Source organism: Nipponia nippon, unplaced genomic scaffold (genome assembly GCF_047370975.1).
Source record: "Nipponia nippon isolate SJK-2023a ecotype South Korea unplaced genomic scaffold, ASM4737097v1 scaffold_28, whole genome shotgun sequence".
NCBI lineage: Eukaryota > Metazoa > Chordata > Aves > Pelecaniformes > Threskiornithidae > Nipponia > Nipponia nippon.
The window spans coordinates 5,551,224-5,575,021 of record NW_028262345.1 but is presented as its reverse complement, the minus strand read 5'-3'; the positions used below and the strand labels follow the sequence as shown (position 1 = coordinate 5,575,021).

The window sequence follows — 23,798 nt, the reverse complement described above, 5'->3', positions numbered from 1 at the left end:
CTTTTTAGGCATGTAATTCTTTTAATGGCAGTCAGATTCTTCGGTTTGAGTTTTGATACACTGGGTGCCTTTCCCTTCACTGAAGTAGAGTCTTTCTCAGTCAGCTCTTATTAGAGGCACTACTGTAAGTCAGATATAATTGGAGATGTCACTTAACTCGACAAGGTTGCTTTTTACATATACCCTGAATGGCAACGTTAAATGCTAAAGCACTGTTTCAGAATAAATTACTTTGTTTACCGTCACCATTTAAGTGTTTACGGGAAGTAGGTATTTAAGGATGCATTGTAGGGAACTAGTCAATTCCTCTTGAAGGTTTCACAAGATTTTGTGAGGGCATTAGATTGTTCTTTTACCTTTTCCTTAAGCTTTGCATTCTGCAGCGCTACGTTGTTTGATACCTTACAGCTGGCAGTGTCACTAGTTTAGACCTCATTCGCGTGCTTGGTATTCAGCAGTCAGATAACATTCATTTTAGTGAAGAACTTCAGGAAACTGTATCTACGTTTTGTACTAGCCTTCCTCTCGAGTTTGATGTAAATCACAGAAGCTAGAAGCTGTTAGCTAGCAAGACAGCAGTAAGATTATACCAGCTGCTGGTTCTTAGCTTGTAAACTTCATCTGATACTGGTCTTCCAACTCTAGAGTTTCAGCCCTTTTTATAACTGAAAGTGCACCACTAATTTTTCAAATTGCTACTTTGCCATTATCTCTCCCTATCATTCTCTCAGTCTGGGTAATGGAAGGTTTTGGCTATGGTAGATGGTGAAGTGGCTTCCTTTGTCCTCCCCTATCACACAAACTTATTATCTTGAGCTTTTGGCAAGCAAGCTGTACGTTCCTCTATGTTAAAGGCCTATATTGAGTTCAGCTTGCATCCTGATTTGTTTATGTACAGGTGTAACAGCTGTATTGCTTGTGAGTTCTGAACAGGAATATTCTACTTGTTACTTGTGCCTTAACTACATAATGCAAAAGTAAATGACTAAAATTATTTTATTGATGATCCAATAAATTCACTGTAGATGGCAAAAATTTGGGTTGATAGATTCAAGTTCTTAATTTTGAGAATATGTGATCTCGCTGCTAAAAAAATAGAGAAGATGTGGCTTGGAAGGAAGAAAAATGAGACGTTTAGTTGTATGCCAAGCAGAAGACAGGCTGAGGTCATCTAGTAACCCTTTAATCTAATTACTAGTATCACTGTGGTTGTGTTGTTATTAAAAAAAACCAAACAAACAAAAAACCAAAAAAACAAACCCACAAAAATAATTGTGAAGAATCTAGTTTTGCTATGAGATTCATCTAACAGAAGTTAGAAGCAAAGTTGATGCAAAACTGGGGACACAAGTTCTTGCAAGCCAAACTTTTACCCAGACTTCTCTTACCGTATCTATTACGCTACAGCTTATTTCTCATTCTTGCACAGAAAAATGCCTTTGCATTCATTCTTCATTGACAGTCATCATTATCCATTAAAGCTATTATTCCTCTTAGTCCTTGTATGTATTCAAGGAGGAAGAAAAGGAGATTCTTCTAGCACTGTTGCCTTCAAAACACTTCCAGCCTGGAAACACGCGTTGGCATCAGTGATACCTGTAGCAGTGGAGCTTCCTCTGTAGGCATATTTGTCCCAAATATATGGGTCGGTGTGAAAAATCACTTTTGCCGGGCGGCTAGACAGGTAAAGTTCTGCCTGTGGGCGTGTTGAGAGTCTGAAGCATGGCAAGAAGTACTAGACACATATGTGGTAAGTTACATCCTTGCCATTCACAAACCCCATATTGAATTTTCTTGAATTTTGTTTTTGAAAATGCACTTGGGATGAAATGCAGCCTTATGAAATATAACCATATGTACGTTGGGAGTTTCATCAGTCCATGTGCACTTCAGTCCATAAACTCGATTCTTGTACGGTGGCTGGGCTCCGTATCTGGACTTGAGCAACAAATGTGGTTTGTTGAGAGTGAATGTTTCAGTGTATTGTGTTTGTAAGTAATACTGAATTGTGTTTAAGTGTTACTTAACTGATCACTACTTGCTAATTCTAAGTTTTCAAAATGGTATTTTCTTCATTAACTGTAGGTGGTGCGTCTGTGTCAGAACCCAAAACTGGCGTTGAAGAACAGCCCACCCTATATCCTAGATCTGCTACCTGATACCTACCAGCATCTACGAACCATCCTATCACGCTATGAGGGGAAGATGGAGACCCTAGGAGAAAACGAGTATTTTCGCGTGTTCATGGAGAACTTGATGAAGAAAACCAAGCAGACCATCAGCCTTTTCAAGGAAGGGAAAGAGCGGATGTATGAGGAGAACTCTCAGCCTAGGTAATAGAGAGAAATGTTTTCAAATATTTATGATATAAATTTGCTTTAGTGCACAAGAAATTGTACAAATGTCTGCGGGTTGATATGTTGTCTGTACATGAAAACAGACTTTGAAGAGATGTAAGTCTAAGTGTAGAGTTTTAAGTAAACTATACTTGGGTATATTGTAATCCGAGAGCAGAGTAAGTGTTCAGAGCCTGTATAGCCTTACTTGTTCTGTAGTTCAGGTACGCTAGGTTAATATAAACAATACAGTCTGCTGTGAAAAGGTTTTGCAGTCCATTGCATTATCACATAGAGAATGCTGTGTAAGAGAGGATGCTAAGGTTCAGAATGATGTTTCTGGCAGTTTTAAGAAACAGTGGAATATTTTATGTTACATAGCAAAACAGTCATCCAGACTAAAACTTGTTGTAATTGATCTTTAGGCTTTGCAGAACTTTTTCTGGAAACAGAAACTGTCCAGTATTTCCGGATGTGAGGGCGAAGTAACCTTGTTTTGTGGGAGTAAAACATCTTATTAAAATCCCATAACTTCCATACATTGGGAACACATAGCTGAGATCAAGGGACATCTTCAAGGTGAACAGCACTTATTAAAAGAGTAGGTGGAGGTAGAAACTGCAGTTGTATCTGAATATAAGGCTCTCTTGAACAAAATAGCACGAATTTGATGAGCACTGTACTGCACCTGAAAAGGTGCTTCTTTTCTTCATCCAGCTTTAAGGAAAGGAGAGCCAAGGCAATTTAAGAGTAGCATAAAGGACTGGAAAAGGTTAATCTTTCATATTTGTCTGACTGTTGGCAGCAGGTCTAACAGACAGATATACAAAGCATACATGTGTAACTTTAAACTCATTTCAGGATTTTGGAGTAGGTGCTGAATGAAAAAAAAAAAAAAAAAAAAAGAAAACAGTGGAAAAAAGTGAAAACCACCCAGTGGCTGAACATAACTGCTCTAGGGAGAATATGTGGTTAACGCCCTGGTAAATACTTGCTTGAATTACTTGGGGGGGGGGGTGTGGGGTGTGGAGAAGTGCTGGCACATGTTTCTGGTATAATATTGAACTCTTTGTAGCATCTTCTAAAATATTGAACTCCAACAAAAGGCTACGATAGTGGCTCCAGAAGGCATTGTTAATGCTGTTTTATTTTTCACTGACAGTGTTGAAGAATGAATGGAAGTTTCTTTCTGGATTGTTGTTTAGCATTGTTTCTTTGTGAGATGATAAGCTTAGAGTTTGAGACAGGGTTTGGGGAGTGTAAATATGGCATCTTCATGTGGTACACTTGCTTCTTTTAAAAGTTTAGGGATCTGTGTGAGGCCTTCAGGAACTGCGTTCAATGTAATGTGCAAACCCAAAAGTTAGAGGCAATTTTATGTGCTTGCTCCTCCCTCTGGTCCCCCACGGCCTTGGGACACTGTCGTTAGTGTAGGCACAATTGGCTCATTGCAGGTGAGAAGTAGGTTTTGGGAGATGCTGCTAGGTGGAATTTTCAAAAAGTGTTGTATAAGATAATAGATATAACAAATATGGGGAGAAAAGAGTTCATTAGCCTGGTATGTTTTGCAGATGAGGTGATATTTAATGGAAAACTGCATATTTTTTTTTTTTTTAGCCTTCACTCAGATCAAAATGAGCCACAGTATGTAAAGCACTTTGTGAATAAATTGATTAAACTGATTAAAATTAATCTCTGGGTCTTCTGCTAGAACTGGTCATTTTCTTGTATCATCCTTTGAGATATTAGCAACATGCATTGTCATTCAAGATGAGTGATTTCTACAGTGCAGTGGGTTGCTCTTAAAATATCTTAAGTAGCATTTATCTTGAAAATGGTTTTGTGTGTTGCTCCCATGTAACAGAGTTGACACTACTTTCTAGAGCGCTGTTGCCTCCAGAAGTAGGCTAAAAGGGTATACGAAACCCTTTAGAATTTGTCTGTAATACCTGTTCTGGTTACCTGTGTGTGTATTGCGATCTGTCCATCATAAATATGGAACATCTGATGAGTAAATGATAGATAGCTATGTCAATCGTAAGTCCAACATCTCAACTCCAGTCCCTTGGTTTTTCAGAGAGAAGCAAAGAGAAATAATTGCAGAGAGTTAATCATCCTAGTTAGTTTGTAGTCAAACTAATTGATAAAAGGGGCAGGGGGTGGAAATCGCAGTCAATAGATGGGAACTTCAGGATTCCAGTAGAGGCTTGCTTTCTCACAGAGGTGAGTGCAAGTCTTTGGGGAACGGCTAATTGTATCATTTAGGAATAAACGGCTTACCAGGGAAGCAACTGTGGTGAGACTTGTAAACATAAGTGTAAAAGCAGAATCATATCCCGTCTGGTCTTGTTACGTCTTCTTTTGCTTTTCGCTCGGCCCAGGAAGCAGCAGTTACTGTTTTGTCATAAAGGGGAAATATCAGACACCCTTTTGCTGGTGCTGGTAGTGGGCACGGTAACTTTCTCATTTCCCTAATTTGTCATAGAAAAGGAAGAGGTTAGAGTAGTCAGTGCATACGATTCGTATACTGGTTCAAGAAAGATCTGCACAAAGAATGGCACTTTTGGTTCACCTAGGGATTCTGTTAAATGCTGCATGTCCAGCGTCAGACTTTGTGGTTGTGTGAACTTTTGGAACCTGATTGCTTTAAGTGCTATTTGTTTCATCTGAAATTTAGTTAAATGAATTTTTGCTATAAACGCACCTTTAGATATAAAATGTATATAATAATTTAAGGTGAATAAACTTAGATTTTCTCACCTTGTTAGGAGTTGAAGAAATATTTTTTTTTTCTTTTGTAAGAATTAATGAATTGAAATATTCAAAGCATGGGGGAAGCTTTCTGGAAGGTTGCCAGCAGCCTGTAAAGCAAACAAATATAACCTGAATCTGGTATTAGCTGGAAATGTACTCGTGGCAGTGTGTGTGTGTATATATATGTATGTATGTATATAAACAAATGTGTTTTGCTCTTGATCTCATGCAAGTTTGCAGCTAATGTTACTCTGTAGTATTTTGAAAACATGCCTTTAAAAATCTAATCTGGTATACTGAATAATTGTTTTGTCTCGACTTTTTCTGACTTTTTTTTCCTGTTGTCCTTGAAACTTCTTTCTTCCTGTCCTCCAGATTTAGCATTCATTTTGTTTCCTGTTGTGTATGCTCTTATTGTCCTCCCTCAAATGTCTCTTGATGTAGAGCAAATGCACTATTTTGACATTTGCATAACTAGCATGAAAGCTGTGCAGGTGTTTGCTACTAGCACACAGACCAGTAATTAGAAATGACTGAAGTCTCCTTTAGGTTGTAGGATCAGAGTTGTCTTGATCACTTGAGCATCAGCCTTCTATCTTTATTCTTTCTAAATTGCTCTTTGTCTATTTACTCTCAGACTTTTTAGAGATTGTCCAGTGTGCTCCTCCAAGGGTGGACTAAGGCAGAATCGGAGCACAGCTGTGGAGAGCACCGTGTCTTGTAGCTGCTTGTGCTGCTTTAGGAGCTCGTAATAGCTGCGAGATGCATGTCATCGAGCGTTGAGTGGTTTGGTACGCTGTCGTGTGTGTGTTTAGAGTAGACTGTGTGGGAGTATAATATGGATGTTATTTGGTGTTTGCTGTAAGGCAGGCAGTTTAAAATCCAGTAGTACAAAATAAGATTGCAGTTGCATATTGAGCAGCATTTAAAGGTGTAAAGAGAACACGTGCCTTGATGTATTCCCTGCCTTTCGAACCACAGCAGAGGAGCAGAGGTGCTGAGAACAGGGTTAGAAAAGGCTTGTGCTAACACTCGCTGTGCTTACGGATGTGGGTGAGTGTTTGTTCCTTCAGTTTTAAACTCGCTGCAGTCATAGAGCTGTTAAAAGTGAATGCGGCTCTCCTATGTCATACCTTAACCCTCAGCGTGCTGAAAGCATCCTCCTGCTGTGGCTGACACCACAGCTAACCTGACCTCCAATGCTATGAACGCTCAATGGCTTCCTTTCTTAGGACAGTAACACTGTGGTTCTGATGTACAGTCGTTCCGCTGGAATTGTTACTCTTGCATAAACTCATACTGCGAATTTTTGTGAAGAGAACTCACTTATCTTATTAGGAGATCTTTAAAGATGGTATTTAAATTCTGCTTTAGCGCAGTTCCATATCTGTTTAAAAATTAATGCTGTTGAGGGTACCTTTAAAGCTATGTATGCACTTCCTGACTAACAAGTGCATGCAGTAACTTCTAGTTACTGTTTAAAGACTGAGTTTTAGCAAGTAGCTCACGTTCAACTTGGTGACTTCTGAGTAGGTGTGGGGTTTTTTAGTGGACATACTGTATTGCTGCTCTGAGTTTTGACAGCTTAGGATCTAATTTGGGTTGTCCTTGCTAGTAGGTAGGTTGGTCTCTTAAATTATATATTTGGTGATTGGTAAAATAAAATGCTAACATCTGCAGGCTTTGATATTGGAATCAAATAGTATTTCAAGAGTTAATCATTCTGGGTATTTTGTCATATGCTTGCAGTAAGCTAAAGGGAAGTAATCAAAAATTGTTTGGCTATGATGCAGTAATTAGCAGGTATTCTTGAGGCTATACGCGTTTCCAAAGCTGTTGGTTCCTATTTTTTATAGGTCCACAGTGCTTTCTAATGCAAAAGGCATTTTAAGACTTGTCACTTGAAGTTTTAAAAACAAACCAAACAACGACTCAGAGGTGAAGTTTGCAGCCTATATAGCTGAAACAATGCAACAGAAGAAATTCTGTGGAGGCTACTTAGCAGGCCTGTATGCAAAGGAGAAAGGTACACCTGTTTAGCACCGAGTAGCTTGGTGTGCTGCCTACAGTGGTAAATATGTGACTTCTCTGCCCTGTAAATATTGTGAATTTCTTGAGTTTACTTTTTAACTAGTGGTAACAAAAACTGGTTAAACATACATTTTTTTTTTTTTCCTGCAATGTGATGGTTCCATTGATTGATAGTGCCATTAATGCAAATGCCACAACTACTCTGAACATGCTGAACTTGCCTAAGCTTTTGATTACAGTTTAATTTAGAGGCTCAGTGGTTATGTTGGAATATTTTTTTGTTTCTATTGCAGAAAGCTTTTACTTCTCCAGACCTCTTACTTGCACGGAGGAGCTGTAATTCATCAGCTTTCCCCACTACATAAATTACTCATTGCAGAAGCTTTTTTACAGTTGTGTAAATAGACTGTACTTCACACGGCAGGACAGAAGAATAGCTTGCTGATCAGTAAACAGGGATAGGAATTGTCTGTTAGTTGGGAAAGGATGAATTACGCTGAAGAATGTTTTTCACCAATGAATCAAATTGACTGCTTATGTTAAAACAGTCTATTATGAGGGAAAATTCAGAAAATTTATTTTCTAAATAAAATCAGACCACTGCAAACGTTTCCACACGAGAATGCACTTATGTAAGCTGGAGAGCGGGGGTTAGGTGAAAGGCTGAGAAGTAATTACTCAGGATGTGGACTGGATGTTTAGGAAATAGCACAAGTTATTTCACTAGTCCAGCTTGCATACTTTGGAAGACAAACTGTTAACATACCCAGTTAACAAAACTAACATATCTGTAGAGGAGAAAATGGGGTTAGGCAGGGAATAACATAAACCCTCTCCATATAACATGGAGCTGCAAAAAAGGTTTGGGAAGCTAGTCCATATTTAACTGTTATCTTTCTGACAATAGCCTTATGGGATGCTGGCTCAGCAGGATTTCATATTATTCTCTAGCTCCAATGTGAAGGCGTACTAATTTACACAGGAAAAAGCTACCAATATTTAATGTCTACTGGAAATGACCATGCATGTCGCTAAAGGGGAAGGAAATGCATGAAGAATGACTTGGGGAAAAAAAGTGGATTTTAAAGAGGAAAAAGTTGGAAAACACTTGTGCTAAGCCATGAACCAGAAAAGCCCTCTGGGGGGAGGGCGGAGTTAGTGCTCTAATCTCATATTTTAGAGTGCTTGCACACACTCCTGTCCAGTGAAAAAAAGACGGTAAAAAATGTGGAACTCAAATGGTGCATGGTGTGTGCGAGTTCTCCTTCTGTCACTTCCTTCTAATACAGCTAAGAGGGTGTTGTTTTGTTTTGTTGTTTTTTTTTTTTAACAAAACCCACTAGTGTGAAGTCTACATCTGCATTTAAATTAGAACATCTTAAAGAAAAGAACAGGCTCCAGAGCTGCCCACAAGAAAGGTTTCCTTGCCAGGCTCCAGCATATGAACACTAACTAACTGCTTATTACCCAAGAAGAAATTCATTATCATTTAAATGTTGTTGGAGAGAGGAATGCGAATTATTTCTTTTTAATTTGGCTTTAAATTGCTAGTTTAGGTGATAGTTGTAGAACTTAAGTAATACTTAGCATAATTGGCATAAGCTTGCACTTATCTTAGTTTTCTTTCCATTAAAAATTGGAAATGCTGTCTTGAAAATCAATTTGTGGGCAAATGTGTGCTTTCAGGTTATTTCATAATAAGGAAGTAAGATTTTTATTCTTCTTTGCTCTCAGAGCCTATAAAATTGTAGAGTTTTATGGAAGACTAACTCTGTGGACTTGATGTTGTGGATGGAGGTACAAGTTTGTAGTAATTATCATTTGAAATGCGGATAGATTTCTTGATGCTGGCAAAAATGTGTTACTGCTACTTGGCAACAGTATTGCGTTTCTTGGGTGCTTGGCTTGTGTATTAAGGGCCAAGATGCCACGTTTTGGATTTCTGTTGATTTGAAGAAGGCTGCAGTCATGGCCCTTTCAGCCAGAAAAACAGATTGTGTTTTGGTGCGTGAAAGCTTTTCTGAACTATAAGATACTGTTGGGAAGAAAAAAAAAAAAAACGCAGCTTGCTAGAAGGTACTGAACAAAATTAGGCCAGCTTCTTCCCAACAGTTTGAAGCAATACCTTCTGTAGTGTTCGTTTGTGAACTTGCTGGCTTTGCCCTGTTTCCACCTCTGGAAGGTGGCTTGGATGGCACTCAGTTATGTGCCACCCACAGCTGGCTCAGGCAACGTGACTTGCTGACTGCTACCCGCCTGTAAAAGGCCTGTACAACTACTGTAGAGGATAAGTTGGTCATGGTAAGTGAGTATGGTGTGAGGGAGAGAAACGGAGATCTGTTTCCAAATTACTCAGCAGGACAGCTACTGGCTGGGCGAGTACTGCCATTAGCTGCAATCCTAGAGTCTGAAGCTTGAAAAGCAAATATATGCCAGAGTTGTGTGTTGTACTGGAGTATGTATGTTGCAAAATGTCTTGGGTTTAGTATTTTGACAGGATGTGCGTTGGAAATGAAGTAATAGACCTTACGGATCCTTCTGCCAAGGAATCCCCCAGTGGCATCACAATACCCAAGACAGTTTTGAGGCAGCTGAAGATCAAGTGTGAAATAAGAAGTCTTCCTTGATTTAGAAGCAGAGCTTTTGTGCTTTGTTTTTCCCTTTGACTGTAGCAAGTAGCCCCTGAAATATAAATATTGACTCCGGTGCAGAGAGCCCAAATGTAAGTATAATGAGTAGTGTTGTTCTGAGCAGTAAGTTTTGCTGTGTAGGCCCTTGAATCTGCTAAAAGAATTAATCTATTACCTAGGTGACAGGTTATCCTTTATCTTGTCAATCCTCTGAGTATATGTTGAGCTCTTGAAAGACCATTAATCATATAAAATTAATTATTCTCTTTAAAGTGCTTTCTATAATAATTAAATCCAGAAAAATAAGTAGATTTTCACCCTCTTAACATTGAAAGAAATCTAGCGTGTTAAAAATATAACACTAGCACTTGTGCCTAGAATAATAAGTCCAGGTCCTTCAAAGGTCAGTAGGTTGGTGCTTCTGGTCAGCACACTGGACTGTGTTGTGCTTTCTGCCTCAGATCAGTCACAGCCATTTGCATAATGGTTGGAGTATGCCAAAGTTTTCTGGTCATTTGTGGCCTGTAGTATATTTTGTGTGACATTTGAAACTGATTGGCGTGCTCTACTCACAGAACTCAAGGTATTTAAATAAATATATATGTGTGTGTATATATATGTTAGTTGAAAAGTGCCAGGATTCAGGGGACTGTAAGGAAACATGTATGTTTTGTGTAGGATTTCTGTCCTGTAATATCTAAAGCATTGGTAAAGCAATTAGCATGTAGAATTTCTTGCTTCTTTAAAGCTACAATTGGTACTAATTAAAAAAATTTAGAATGGAAATAAATACTGCATGCAGAGAATACCTTTCACTAGTTAACTATTGCATTTTTGGCCATGGACATCATTAATTGGTAAGAAAGGCGGGGGGGGTGGGTAGAGGGGAAACTTCACAGCAGTCGTAGATGTTGTACACAGATTTGTTGCAGATATTCAACTGGGTAAGAGTCTAATGTAGTGGTTGTGGTCACTTCTGATTTGGCTTTGTGGGGGCCAGCACGGGTGCAATGTCTTATGAACGTGTCAGTTTGGCTCCCAGATGCAGTTCAACGTGTGTTCTGCGCGGGAGCTGGCACCCTTAGCCAGGCACGCTGGCACCCGCCGCGTCCACTGATGCGGACCAGCTCCTCTGCAGAGGAGGCAACAGTGCTACCCTGCGTTCAGGTTATTCAAGCCTGCTGTTGAGAGTGTTTAATGGAACTGAGATTAGACCAAAAATGGACAGAGATATCTAGTCCTGTGGTTTACGTGTTCCCATTCCCATTTGGCTGTTTTGGTAAGTGAAGTCTTGAAGTTGCAGAATTAACCAGCTGGTTTTATAGCTCTCCAAAGAATGAAACAGTGAAGCCTGTAGTTCTTTAAATGGAAAAGTATATTTGGAGCCAAACCTCGTATTAACAAGACATGATAAACTTGTTATGTGTTTGTTTCGTTTTTCCCAAAGGGTGCTGGGACGAGCTAGTCTACAAAATCAATGTAGCGTTAGCTGATGCTGTAAAATTCTATATACAAGCAATCGAGTTGCCGATTCTAAAAATGTCTGGTTTGCTGTTAGTCTGCTGTATGAGTTGTCCTCTGGAAGCTCACTGTTCTAGAGCAGTGGCCCAGCATAGCTTTGTAAGGTGACTTCTGTTGAGCCAGTAATAGTTAAATGGAATTTCCTTCACTTCCTGTGTTGCGAGTTTTGTTGAAAGTAGTTCCGCTGTTTCTATTTTTAAAACTGATTACTCTGTGTAGAGGACTCTGAAGCTGTCTCAGAGTTATAAAAGACATCTTGGGATCACCTCAAGCATTTCCACTTACTGCTTATATGCATAGACTGGAGTTTTATGTTAACATGAAGAGCACACAAAGTTTCTTGCTGATGTGGTAGTAGGATATAAGATACAGTTCTTTCTGGAACCAGGTGCAGCACTTATCTGCTGAAATTAGGTCTAACTGCTCATGGCTGGTGGATAGTTACATCTGAAGAGCATGTGTTATATGATAACCTCACACCTTTTGTGGTTTCTGAAAGGTGCGTTTTACTTGTTGGAGACTAGAGCTGACTTTTAAAGAGCTGGCTTAAAAGAGCTGACTTTTTTTTTTAGCTCTTAAATCTTCAAAATATCAAATTGTAAGAGGTAAAGTAGTTACAGGAAAAAAAATGTTTGGCAGTTTGCAGGACCCAAGAATGGTGGTTTTGGGTTGTTGTTTTTTTTTGTTTGTTTTCTTAAGTACTGGAGCTTGCATTTACCTGTAGTGGATGCTAACCCTGTCACCTAGACATCATCTGGTGGTGTGTAATTCCAAAGTAACCCCAGAAGGGAGAGGGTAGGAAAGTTGTATTTCCTTAGTTATAATTTCTTGCAGTAGTATTTAGAAAGTGGATAGTATTCTGCAATAATGAGCACGTGATAAGGAATTAGAAATTCCTTAGCTCTAATTCCAGCTTCCAGCACTTTCTCTTCTTGTCCTTCAGCTGCTTCACCTGTAAAATGAGGTAAAAACCCTTTTTTTTTCCTCTCAGAAACTTTAATATGATCTCATATTCAGAAGAATGTCAAAGTCCTGAAGGAAGTCTTATCCATCAATAGAGTTGTTGAAAAGCAAGCATTAATTGCTCAATTAGTGAAATAATTATGGTGTGCTTGCAGCTCTGAACGTCATAAACTTATGTGGAGAGCCACTGGAGACATGACTGCGATACCACAGAAGCTATTTTGGACTGTGAGTCGTTTAAAAAAAAAAAATAGGTTTTCAGCAGTAGCAGTGAATAATAGTACAGCAATTAGAGTGTGTTTTCCCTGAGTTTAACTGAGCAACCGTCTCATTTCCAAGCCGCCAATTTGTAATTCTTTCACGAAATAAACGTAGGCTTTCTGAAGAAAGGAAGTGGTGCATCTGAGGTGTCCTGGGCGAACGTGTTAGTTCTGCAGTTGTGTGAGGACAGAAGCAATTAGAAACTGCATCGTCTGGCCAAGGAGCCTCTGACTTTCAGTCAATGAGTTTAGTGCTAAGGTGTCAGACACTCCCACATCCTCTGTAATGCTTTTTCTCTGAATTTTCCATTAGAGTAAATAGGTATGCTTTTTAAAAAATGCTCTGTGGTCATTCCTCCTGTGTACTGAGATGGCATTTCTTGTTGTGAGCTGCATTTTTGGGTCATGCCCCTTTAATCAGCGAAGTTGACATGTAGAGAGGGCCTTCTCTTGAGTGTTGAATAGGATGGGTTTACAGTAACTTAGGTCCTCCAATTTGAATTCTTTCTTCCCTCTTGAATCTTCATTGTTGACGTGTAATTTTAGCCAGTCTGATGCTGATTTTACGAAATAGAGCATTTTCTCAAAGATGTGTTGTGATGAAGTCAGTTGAGTCGTGTTTGGCTTAATTTTGTTTTGGGGCCGAGGTGGAGGGAGGTGTAGCTGTGTTTGTCTTAGCTTTCCGTGAAGAATCTTTGTTAAATGCAGCCTATTCTTAGAGAGGCTGAACGTGAAAACCCAGTGATCACAAGTGTAAGTGAAGTCAGTGGGAGTGCAAATACAAAAATCCCTTTGGAAGTTCAGTCATAAATAAGAAATATGCACAATAACTTCAGAGAAGTGAAGCATTTTGTAGTTGGTTGTCTTGTGTTAGAGCTCTTAATTCCTCTGTACAGCAGTGTTTGTAGCATGCTTTCAGCAGAACGAGCTTTACAGACGTGACATTATGTTCATGTCAAATTATGGCATGTGAGCACAATATTGTGACTAAATCATCCAGTGGAGCAGTCTCCTTGCTATGTGTGGGAATAAAATTATACTGTGTCAGTTGGTTAGCTGTGAAGTAGCTGAAAAATATTGGAAGAAAATGAAAAAATTCTAGCTGGCAGCAGCAGAAATGGTAGTACTGTATTAACGTTGCCTTGAGGTAAGAAAGGCATTTTAGTCATGAAGCGCATTAGGTGCTGTATGACTTTGTAACTTGAATTAATTTAACTAATCATGTCAACGTAGCTGAAAGAGGCAACGCTCTGATTAAAACCATCCTCTGCCTTTAATGGTTTTGCAAGATTGAGCCTACACGGTGGAAAAACGTGCTTTTGTCCAGCAAACGGGAAACTGGAAAAGAAAAATCTGCCCTGGGTCTGGGGGCGGCAGCGGCACCAGAAAACCCAGCTGGGGCCCAGCCGGCGGAGGGGCTGCAGCGAAGGACGGCGGTGCAAATGGAGGGGCCTGCTCGACCTCTTGGCTTCCGCTAAGATGTGTGGAGCAAACCCAGCCGCGAAGCAGGAAGGAAGTAGCACAACCACAGCCGAGGGGGCACGGAGGAGGGAGGGTGAAGGAACAGGCCTGTCCAGCCTGCAGAGCCACCGGCGGGCCCGGCCCGGCCTTGGGGAGCCAGCTGATTAATAAGCACTGGGTAACTGAAGAAACAGTCTTGCTTCATGCTGGTTTTTTGTTCCCCAAAACAGTTGCGCGAGACCTGCGTCTTCAGAGCCCTGTCAGTGTCAAGGTAGCGCAATTTTACCGGCTAGTGCAGTTGCAGCTGAACAGGCTCTGGGGATGTTTCTGGGTCGTTAAAGAAGAGGTTCTCTGCTAACACTGTGTCTACGGAAGGACTAATGCCTCCATGCTAAAACTGCAGGTGTTTCTTAGTAAAACATTTGGTTACTGTATAGAGCGGAAAAATATTTGGCTTGCTAAACTTTCACTTTTTATGTATGTGGTTGCTTCACTATCTAACAGTCGTGAGCTGAATACTGTGCATGTATGTGTGAAAGCACTGGCAGGAACATGAAATCCTGCCTAAACTGTAGCTGTTGCTCTGTCTCTGGACCTAACCACTGAACAGAAACATGCTGTCGTTTTTCGTTTGAAGCTGGTACAGGTGTTGCCTTCAGCTCAGTTGCAAACAGTGAGGAGGGCCAACTGATGTGGCCTGCGGTCCCTGGGTAACGTTTTCAAAAGTGCTTACATGACAGGTGTTTAAATCGCACTGACTGCCGAAGGGATTTAGGTGCCGAAGTCGGTGATTCCCAAGCTGCGCTTGGCATACCTCTGGTGCGACTCTTGGTAACACTATTTGTGTTCATTACGGTGTTTAGCTAAAAGTTTGAAAGAGGGCCATCACAGCCTATAAGAAACATGGAAGACTGCTGGAGGTCTGTGGCCAAAAAAGTTTGGGAGTCTCTGGTCTAGGTCACTTAAGTGTTCTTTGAAAATATTACCCTTTTTCTGGGAGAACTCTTGCTTCTGTTTAGTTGAAGCAATGGAGATGAGGGCAGTTGCTGATGTTACTAAAAATAAAATACAGTCATAATCACTAAACTTCGCTATGCCAATAAAAAAATGTTCGCTGTAATTGCAAGCATTTATTTGGTCTGTATTAATTTACAAATGTGTAACTTGGCTTGTTAAAATAAAGGAATGCACTCTTGAAAGATGTTTGGCCATTTAGCACAGGATTGGCGACTAGTTGCTGTATGTAAAAGCTAGTTACTAATATAAAATATTCTGCGATTTGCTGCTCTTTATGTTCACTTCCTGTGTTTTTTCCTGTTATTTACCTAAGACACAGCTGAATATTTGTAAAAAATGATAACCTTAAGAACTGAAAATGTTCAGGTATTAGAAACTTTTTTTGGAAACGAGAGTCCCTCCTCAATATGTGTTTGTGTGTGTAAAATCATTTGTTTATCCGTCCTTAAGCCTGCGGAAGTTCTTACTTCTCTCGCTGAGATGATGCACTCAGCTGAGTGCAAGCGTTTCCTGAAACTCGGCTAAGGAAGAAGGCTCTTGAGCAGAACCGATAAGCAGCTGGACACAGAATATACCTTGTCGTCTTGCAGTGTTAGCTGCTGCTTTGCTTAAACCATGCATTTGTTCACTTAGCTTCTTGTTCGAGGGTCAGAAGTGCATTAGCGTGCTTGCCTGGTCATACCCAAATTTTCACACTGTGCTGGGCAGCAATAGGAGAGTGTATGCCTGGAGTGACTTTCCTTCTGTCTACCAAATATTGCATACGTGAGTTTCAAACATGCTTAGGATTTCTTCACAAATAGGACGTGATTTTTCAAGTGTTAAGAGCGCTAGCAAGTCAGTGCTAGCTTGTGCCATATACCTAAACAGCTTTAGGATTGCTAATTTTGTGGAAGTCACTTGGCATTAATGCATTGCTGTGAGATGCCACTTCACCTGCTAAGATTGCACGCAAATATTGCACGCTAACCCTTCAAGGAGATGACTCAGAATTTAATTCTTACCAGTTACTTAATTCCATGGTATTGTAACAAAATAATTAGGTTTTGCTCAAGCCTCTATTTTTATAAACTTAGTAAAAATAAATAATATCTTTTTTGTGTGAGTTGTAGATGGATTAAATGATTCAAATAGCACGGTGTTTGCTTTTTTTCCCTTGCACTGCCATAAACTGTCATCTGTTCTGTCATTTTATGGAAGTGAGGACTTTCAGAAGATGGCTTGGGGAGCAAGCTCTGCCACTAGAACCTCTGATTTGCAATTTTTCTCGTGTTTGTCAGGCAAAGGCACTGCAGGGACATGGTGGGAACCTGCCCTCTGGAGGGAGGAAGGGAGCTGGGTTGTGAGTTTACAGTTAAATCATCTTCTCTGTAGGATCAGCCCGTGGCTGTGCCTCAGAAGCTGAGCTTTTGCCTGCTAAATGCAAAGTTGCTTATCTGCTCCTGGAAAGAGGACTACACAACTTTGAATTACTTAACATTACACCAGGGTGGGGAGATGCACAAACAGATACTACTGATAAGGTAACAGCCTGGTTTTGTACTGCTGCAGCTTTTTGTGTATCCATATATCTAGGTCCTGAGCGACTGATCTTCATGAATGTGATTGTGATCGTGTAGGAACCCATTACTTTGCTGTTCTAATACAGCTTAGTTTTTCCTACACAGAGGATCCTGTATAGTTTTTTTTTTTAAGACATGCTGAAATAACCTTCCTAAAAGCAGAAGGAATTACAGTAGCACTCCAAAGATATAACAAAACTTGCAAAAGCAAGATGACTGGGAATTGTGATGCACGAGTAAGGCAAGGGGGCTTTCTGACAGCCCCTCTCTCTGGAGGCCAGTTAACTGACACAGAGTCATGAACAGCAAAGCTTTTCAGTCGGTGTTTATAGAATAAAACGGCCAAATCAGATAGCTGCTTTAAACTATACACAGCTTGAATGTGTACCGCATCCAGTAGAGAGCTGCTGAGTGGAGCAGCCTACAGAAGAGTGTCTGGGTGGTTTTACTTATGTTAATCTTCAGCACCCGTTGTTATCGGACATGTATGAAATGACAAAAACCAGAATCCCATGCTGCATAGCTGGCACCTTCCGTAAACACTTTGAGCAGCTTTCATTGCTGAGACACGCATTAAAATGTGGTTGAATAAATAAGGGTAAGGGAGGAGAACTACTGTCAAAGAAACTTTATAGTTTTGAGTCCTGTATACCTTCTAGTCTACCCAGACAGTATCATAGGGTGGAGAAAGGGCTCATGTGGAGCTGAAGTACATGGTAGAATATATGTCAAGCAAAGTAGGTCACTTCTAATTGAGTTTAGACACAATGAAAGTATGACATGAAGCTAGAAGACCTAAGCCCAAATGTCCAGGGACATTTTTGCAGAAAGGCTGGAGGCTGTCTCTTTTAGCTGGAGGTCAGCTCTGCAATCAGGCAGATTAACAGGATAAGTACTTCAACTAGGAATAGTGTGTCTGGAGCAAGTGGTATCTGAAAAATGTCCAAGATTAAGTAAATTGGAACCAATCCAACCAGAACACTAGAAATTGGTGAAAGGCTGAAACCTGGGGAGAGCTTAGTTTTCTGCCAAACACAGCTGTCTTCAGGGAGATGGCACACTACAATAGTAGCATACTGAGTGAGAGAGCTTGGAAAACAAGGCATTAAGAAACTACTGTGTGACTGGGAATGCTTCTAGCCCCTCTCTAAATGGCTCAGTATTTTGCAGTCTGTAAAATAACTTGTTGCTCAGTATCATAACTGAGTCTGCGCAATGGCTTGATGGTTGATGCAGTCTTCTGACCAGCTCCGGTCTGTTGGACATAACTTAGAAGTTGTCCTTTCCCACATGATGCTAGTTCCTTCTTTTATCTTCAAGCATGTGATGTGGGGGTGAAAAAAAGCCTCTGGCCTAGAAATATCCCCGTCTCTCTTCAGGAACTCTATTTTCCTAGCATCTGGAGAACATAATGGAGTGGAGAAGAGAGTCATCCTTTATTTGGATAAAGGAATGAGAGAAAGAGGTGCCACTAGTGAATAGATTTTCTTTTTCCGTCTACAAGTAGAAGTCGACCTCTCTGGTGTGTAATAGTGCTATTGTTTGACTGCTGAGTAGGAAGACTGTTATTTTGGTATTCCTGTACTGCTGCAGGCACTGATGCTTTGAGGTACCCAAGCTAGCTCTGTTTCTGCATAGCACGGTTACAAGATAGAGCTTACCTCCTTAACTTAGTCGCTAAGACTACAAGCAGGGAAGAAGCAGTCCTGGGCTGCAGTTTGTACTGCTGGGATTTGATGCCAGTCCAATGCTAGCTTCTTGTGAAGCATGTAACCCAAAATGCTTCCAGTGCTGCTGTGTCCTCTCTGCTAGGCAGTGGTCCTCCTGTCTTCTATTTCTGGAAATCTCTTGCATGTTGACTAAATCCAAAGCAGAGAGTATCTCTTCTCCTCCTCTCCAGCTTTCCCTCTCCAGTCATACCCTGATGGACTAGAGCACTCTGCTCTATGAATGATCAGGCAGAGAAGGGACTTGGGGTACCAATTTGTAATTCAAATTGGATAATTACTCAGCACAATATAGTTGAGTGCCCTAACCGTCAACCTTTTGTATGTAAGTTATTACCATTTTAGAAAAAAGCTGCAGATGTTTTGACCTTCCCTTGGGAGCTGGGCCTCTTATTATCAGTTAGACATTCTCTGAGCAAACCTCCTGTGTTGGTACCCTCTGGAGACTTGGAAACACACTCAGCTTACATGATGCAAGGCAGTAGTAGTTTTATGTCCTCTCGTAAGGAATTTTCAAACCCAAGAGCAAAGGAGTCTGATGAGGGTTTTGGCTCCAATTATGCTGTTACTTAATAGGTAAGATTTGAATACTGGTTTGGGGCATTTTCTGTGAGTGTATTTCCCTTGGGGGGTTTGCCTTGGAAATAACCTGCCCACCTCAAAGAGGTTACGCGAAGTTAGTCATTGTGGAAAACGTCTTGACAAACACAGACCTTGCTGATAAGTACCCTGTGATGGATGTGTTCTGAATGCTGGGTGAATACACGAAAGGCAGTCTCAAACAAGACAAATTTTCAAGGCTGGGATACGTCTTGAATTGCAATAGGTACTATTTCTGTTTTGTTCAGAGTGCTAAGCCACGGCTGTCTTTTCTAAAAGAAATGTTTGGTTTTGTGGTCCTTTGTAGGCGTAACCTGACGAAGTTATCCCTGATATTCAGCCATATGCTGGCAGAACTCAAAGGTATTTTCCCAAGTGGCCTTTTCCAGGGAGACACATTCCGGATCACCAAGGCAGATGCTGCAGAATTTTGGAGAAAGGCTTTTGGTGAAAAGTAAGTTTCTAACTGTGCTTAAAAATAGAGATGTGGGAACCAATTGCACACAGCACTGTGTATTTTTAAAAATTCTGTTTTGCGATTCAGAAGGATCATTGACAGGTTAAAATAAATGACGGGAGAGACCTACTAGTCATTTGGTTCACTCTCTGGGGTGAGATTCAGGATTGCTCCTACATTATATTTCGTAGTTCTTTGTCGTGTCTTGTTTTAAATGTGTCAAGTGATGGGTCTTTCCCCACTTTCCCTAGGAGGCTCTTGTATTGTCACAGAGTTTCCCTCGATTATTCAGCTTAAATTTACCTCTGCTTAATTTATTTCCTTAACTTGTAAGTAAGGTCCACGAATTATGCAAAATAATCTGCTTTCTTCTTCCAAAGGTTACCATACCCCCAATATTAGTTGTTCTTTAGCTAAGCCATTATATTAAATTCTTTTCATCTTCCCTCCAATTAATCTTTCCAATCACCTAGTCACCTTTCTTCTGGCTTCTCTGAACTTTTGTCAGTTTGCATAATGGCTTTGCTAAGATAGAATGAAGGAGAAAGTGAAGCGCAATGTATATTTGCATGTAAACTGTTGAAATGTCAGTTTTAATTTTCGTATCTAATCAAACGCTGACTAAATGAACTGTAGGGGTGTCCACAGCAACGTTTGAGGATTAAAGTCAATGGAATTGGGTACTGCTTCCTAACTAAGGTAACTAAGGTACTTCATATAAAGAGTTTAATTAGTAGCTGTCAGAACAAAAAGCAGTGATATATTTACTCATGAATAACACAGTTGCCTGAAGCTGGGCATGTTCTTTCTATGTTTCTATTCCACTTGATATTTTAAAAGAAGAAAAATATTCCTTTAAACAGGAGCCTCTGTTTTGGCTTCTGATTTTCTTACTTCTCCAGCTAATGCCTCTTTAGAGAATAGTTTGCACCTTTTTTCTTTTTTTTAACTGTCTAGACCTCTACTAAAAGACTTACTGTTAACTTTTTCTCTGCCAGCTGCAACATTATGATATTCCTATCAAGTAACAGTGTTATGTACAGCCCAGGGTACATACTAGTGTTGACATGGTAAGACTGCAGAAAAAGGGAAAGGAGAAAGAGCTGGACTTCAGATTCCAAAATTTTGCGTATGCAGAGAAAATTGTCTAAAGTTCATTTGGCTGCTGATTTCCTGCAGTACCAATGAATCCTGTGCTTGCATAACATGAATAAATCTCTTGTGACTAATATTTTCCTCTCTTCCATTATCATGAGGTGCATACTCACCAAAAAGACGTATAAGGTCCTCAGACATACCACATTTACAGATGGCTTGGTTTTCCCCAGGACTATTGTTCCTTGGAAAAGCTTCCGTCAAGCCTTGCATGAGGTGCATCCAATCAGCTCAGGGCTGGAAGCCATGGCCCTGAAGTCAACGATTGACTTGACGTGCAATGACTACATTTCAGTATTTGAATTTGATATCTTCACACGACTTTTTCAGGTAAGAATTGAGGAATGTGAATCGCTTGAAATGTGTCTCAGTGCTTCAGGTTAGACTCTCTTCCCAGGACAAACTATATTTTACATGCTAAAATGACATTATTCATGCTGTAAGGGATTTGGTCATTTTGCCCTTCATCCCCTAAACAGCTCTAGTAATACTTAGGACCCTGTATTGCAGGAAAAGTGTGTGATACTTCGGGTTGTAGGAGAAAAAATTGTCTAAATATATACTGCAACTGTAAGGCACATTCAGTATCCTCCCATGAATCAGTTTTTCCCTTTCAAAGGTCACTTTTAGACTGAAGTTCTGACACAACTTCTGTAAGCCAGGAAATGTGAAGCTTAGTTTATCAGTCTGTGTTTCCTTGTCCTTTTCTTTCTTGTCAGATTTATTTTCCGGGGGGGGGGGGGGGGGGGGGGGTGTTCAGGATGGAGCACAAGCATGGAAATCTGGGCTTCCTAGCTTTTGAACTGACACAGCCAGGATGGTGTGGACATGTCTGTGTTCTGTGCAGGAGAAATATCTATATTACTGAAGTGATATGAATAGTAGGTAAAATTCTAAACCACAGTCTTTAATAGTGCTAAACTCAAAAACACAGCTTCTGATGGTGCAATTGAGTATTTACAAGAACAAACACTTACTTCTTTGGCTCTGACTTGCCTTTTCCCATGTGATAGGGTGGGTTGTAATTAAGATATGTCTAGATGAAAAATTCCCATGTTCGGTGTTGCAATGTAGCTGATCTCATTCAGTACTTTTTCCAACTGTAGTACATAAAGAGCAAGTTAAGTGTTGCTGCAGTTTCCAAGAGATGCAGAGTTCTTGGGGAGAGCTAATATCTTCTTTTAGACAAGTTGAGAAATTTGGAAAAACTGGATGAGATTTAGACACACAAGCGCTTTGCAGGATTGAGAGCTTTCAAACTGCTTTGATGACTTTTTGTGCATCATTTTAAGGAATATTTAACATGTATGTGCTGGTTTATTTATTCAAATCTTAGACTAGCCAGTAATCCTTGCCACACCCAAGTGAGGTTAGGTGGTTAAGGAACAGTCACAAGCATCTTACAGTGAAACTGCGACAGGGAGGGGAGGTCACTTCCCTGCAGCCATATAGGAAGTCAGTGTTGGAGATCAGACTAGTCATGGTTTCTGGTCCTGTGCATAATCTTATTAAACTCCTGTCTTTATCCCTGTCTCAAGAATGAGTCATTTGCTCTGCAGAAGCAGCACAAATTGGTAGCTATTCTTGAGCTGTCTTTTTGTGACCTCAGTGACTTCTCCCTTGGCATTTATTAAAGGAGTTTTGATTAAGGTCTGTCTTAGGCGATGTTTTTATCACCAACGAGAGAGAAACTCAAATGCTAAGGCTGCTGCATGAGAATGTAGGTGTTAGTTCTTCTGCTGGATTTCTGGTGGGATAAGAAACCTGCTGCTTAAACTGAAGAACTGATCCCTTTGATTAAGGAATATTATATGTGCTGACACCTTTTAAAAGCGCATGGTTAATATAATTCTTTGTTGTTTCTATAGCCATGGTCCTCTTTGCTCAGGAACTGGAATAGCCTAGCGGTGACTCATCCTGGTTATATGGCATTCCTAACCTATGACGAGGTGAAAGCCCGGCTTCAGAAATTCATTCACAAACCTGGCAGGTTAGTGCTTGGCAGCAGTGGCTTTTTTGGTCGTTCTTCCTAACATTGCTGATTACTGCGCTGACTGAGGAGATTGGTTTTATTTTGTCTTTGTCCTCCTTCCTCAGAAATTTAAACTGTGAAAAACCCTAGCTTGCCCTGTATTTGGTGATTATCCTCCGTGTGGTGACTTACCTCCTGCTCACCCTCACAATTGTCACAACAGCTCCCTCAGGCACGAGCAGAATGCAGAGGCAGACACTGCCAGAGCGAGCCTAAATGGTGGGCTGTTTAGGACCATGAGTAAGGGAATGTATCTGTAGGTCCCATAAGTTTCTGGTGTATATGCATAAAACCAGGAGAGCTGAGCGGATTGTAGCCCTGAGGAGCAGTGTGTACATTTGAAGCCAGCTTCAGGCAGACGAGGCAGCTGACCAGTGTTTGCGCTGGCAGCAAGCAGCAGGGTAGGCAGAGGAGGCAGCAAGGTAATGCTGCAGGCTGGGTGGGCTTCAGAGGCTGTGGGGCGCAACATGTGCTTCTGGGGGGGCTGCGGACCTGAGCAGTTTTGGGCTGCCCTACCTGGGCCCAGTGCAACAGGGCTAACAGATTGCTTTTTATGCAGGGAGGGCTAAGTGTTTATTTCTGGAGGTTGTTACTATACTGTTAGTTCTGTGCTGGTTTTAAAAATGGAAACCTTGTGTAGTCTGTTCGTTGGTTTTGTTGTTGTTTGTTTTTTTTTAAAAGTTAATTTGAAACAAATGATTTTAAGGATGCTGACTTTTCTTGCTCTGGATTCTGGGTTTAATTTCACCTGGCGGCCCGTGTTTGGATGCTTTTCTCACTTCGTATCAGATTGCAAGGTTCTCCTTTGATCTACCTGGGGGTAAATTGAGGAAAGCTGGTATAAATCATCAAGTTGTTCCTACTCGTTTTTATTTGCTGTCTTGAGATAGCCAGACAAAGGCTGCCTACTTGACATTTAATCTTTCCTGTCTGTTCCAGTCCAAACTGAAGTTTCTTTTCCTTTCTGCTTTTTTAGTTATATTTTCCGATTGAGTTGTACACGACTCGGTCAGTGGGCCATTGGCTATGTCACTGCAGATGGGAACATTCTTCAGACAATCCCCCACAACAAACCTCTTTTTCAAGCACTGATTGATGGCTTCAGGGAAGGCTTGTAAGTAATTTATCAAAATTAAGTTTTTTGCCCTTTTGACCTTTTTCACTGTGAGTTTGTTTTATAAATCTTAATCCTGTGGTGAGGTCTTTAAGTCAGTCGAATGGTAAAATGTACCCTCTGGGTTCATCACACATTATCTACTTCACAGGAGAGGCAGCGTGTTGCAGAGGTCAAG

General features: G+C 40.5%; 1 protein-coding gene across 3 annotated transcripts in view; it reads left to right on the top strand.

Moving 5' to 3' along the window:
* CBL (Cbl proto-oncogene) overlaps positions 1-23,798 on the top strand; it is a 45,272-nt gene that overhangs the window by 6,055 nt on the left and 15,419 nt on the right. For 2 of the 3 annotated variants that reach the window (XR_015706051.1, XM_087763386.1), the window contains exons 2-6: positions 2,086-2,333; positions 19,170-19,316; positions 20,576-20,804; positions 22,343-22,464; positions 23,483-23,620. Coding sequence is in view for 2 of the 3 variants with exons in the window: in XM_087763386.1 (XP_087619512.1) it covers positions 2,086-2,333; positions 19,170-19,316; positions 20,576-20,804; positions 22,343-22,464; positions 23,483-23,620 (884 nt within the window). In the remaining variant the exon portion in view is untranslated. The remainder of the gene's footprint in view (positions 1-2,085; positions 2,334-19,169; positions 19,317-20,575; positions 20,805-22,342; positions 22,465-23,482; positions 23,621-23,798) is intronic. The other variant, XM_087763387.1, reaches the window with a different exon arrangement.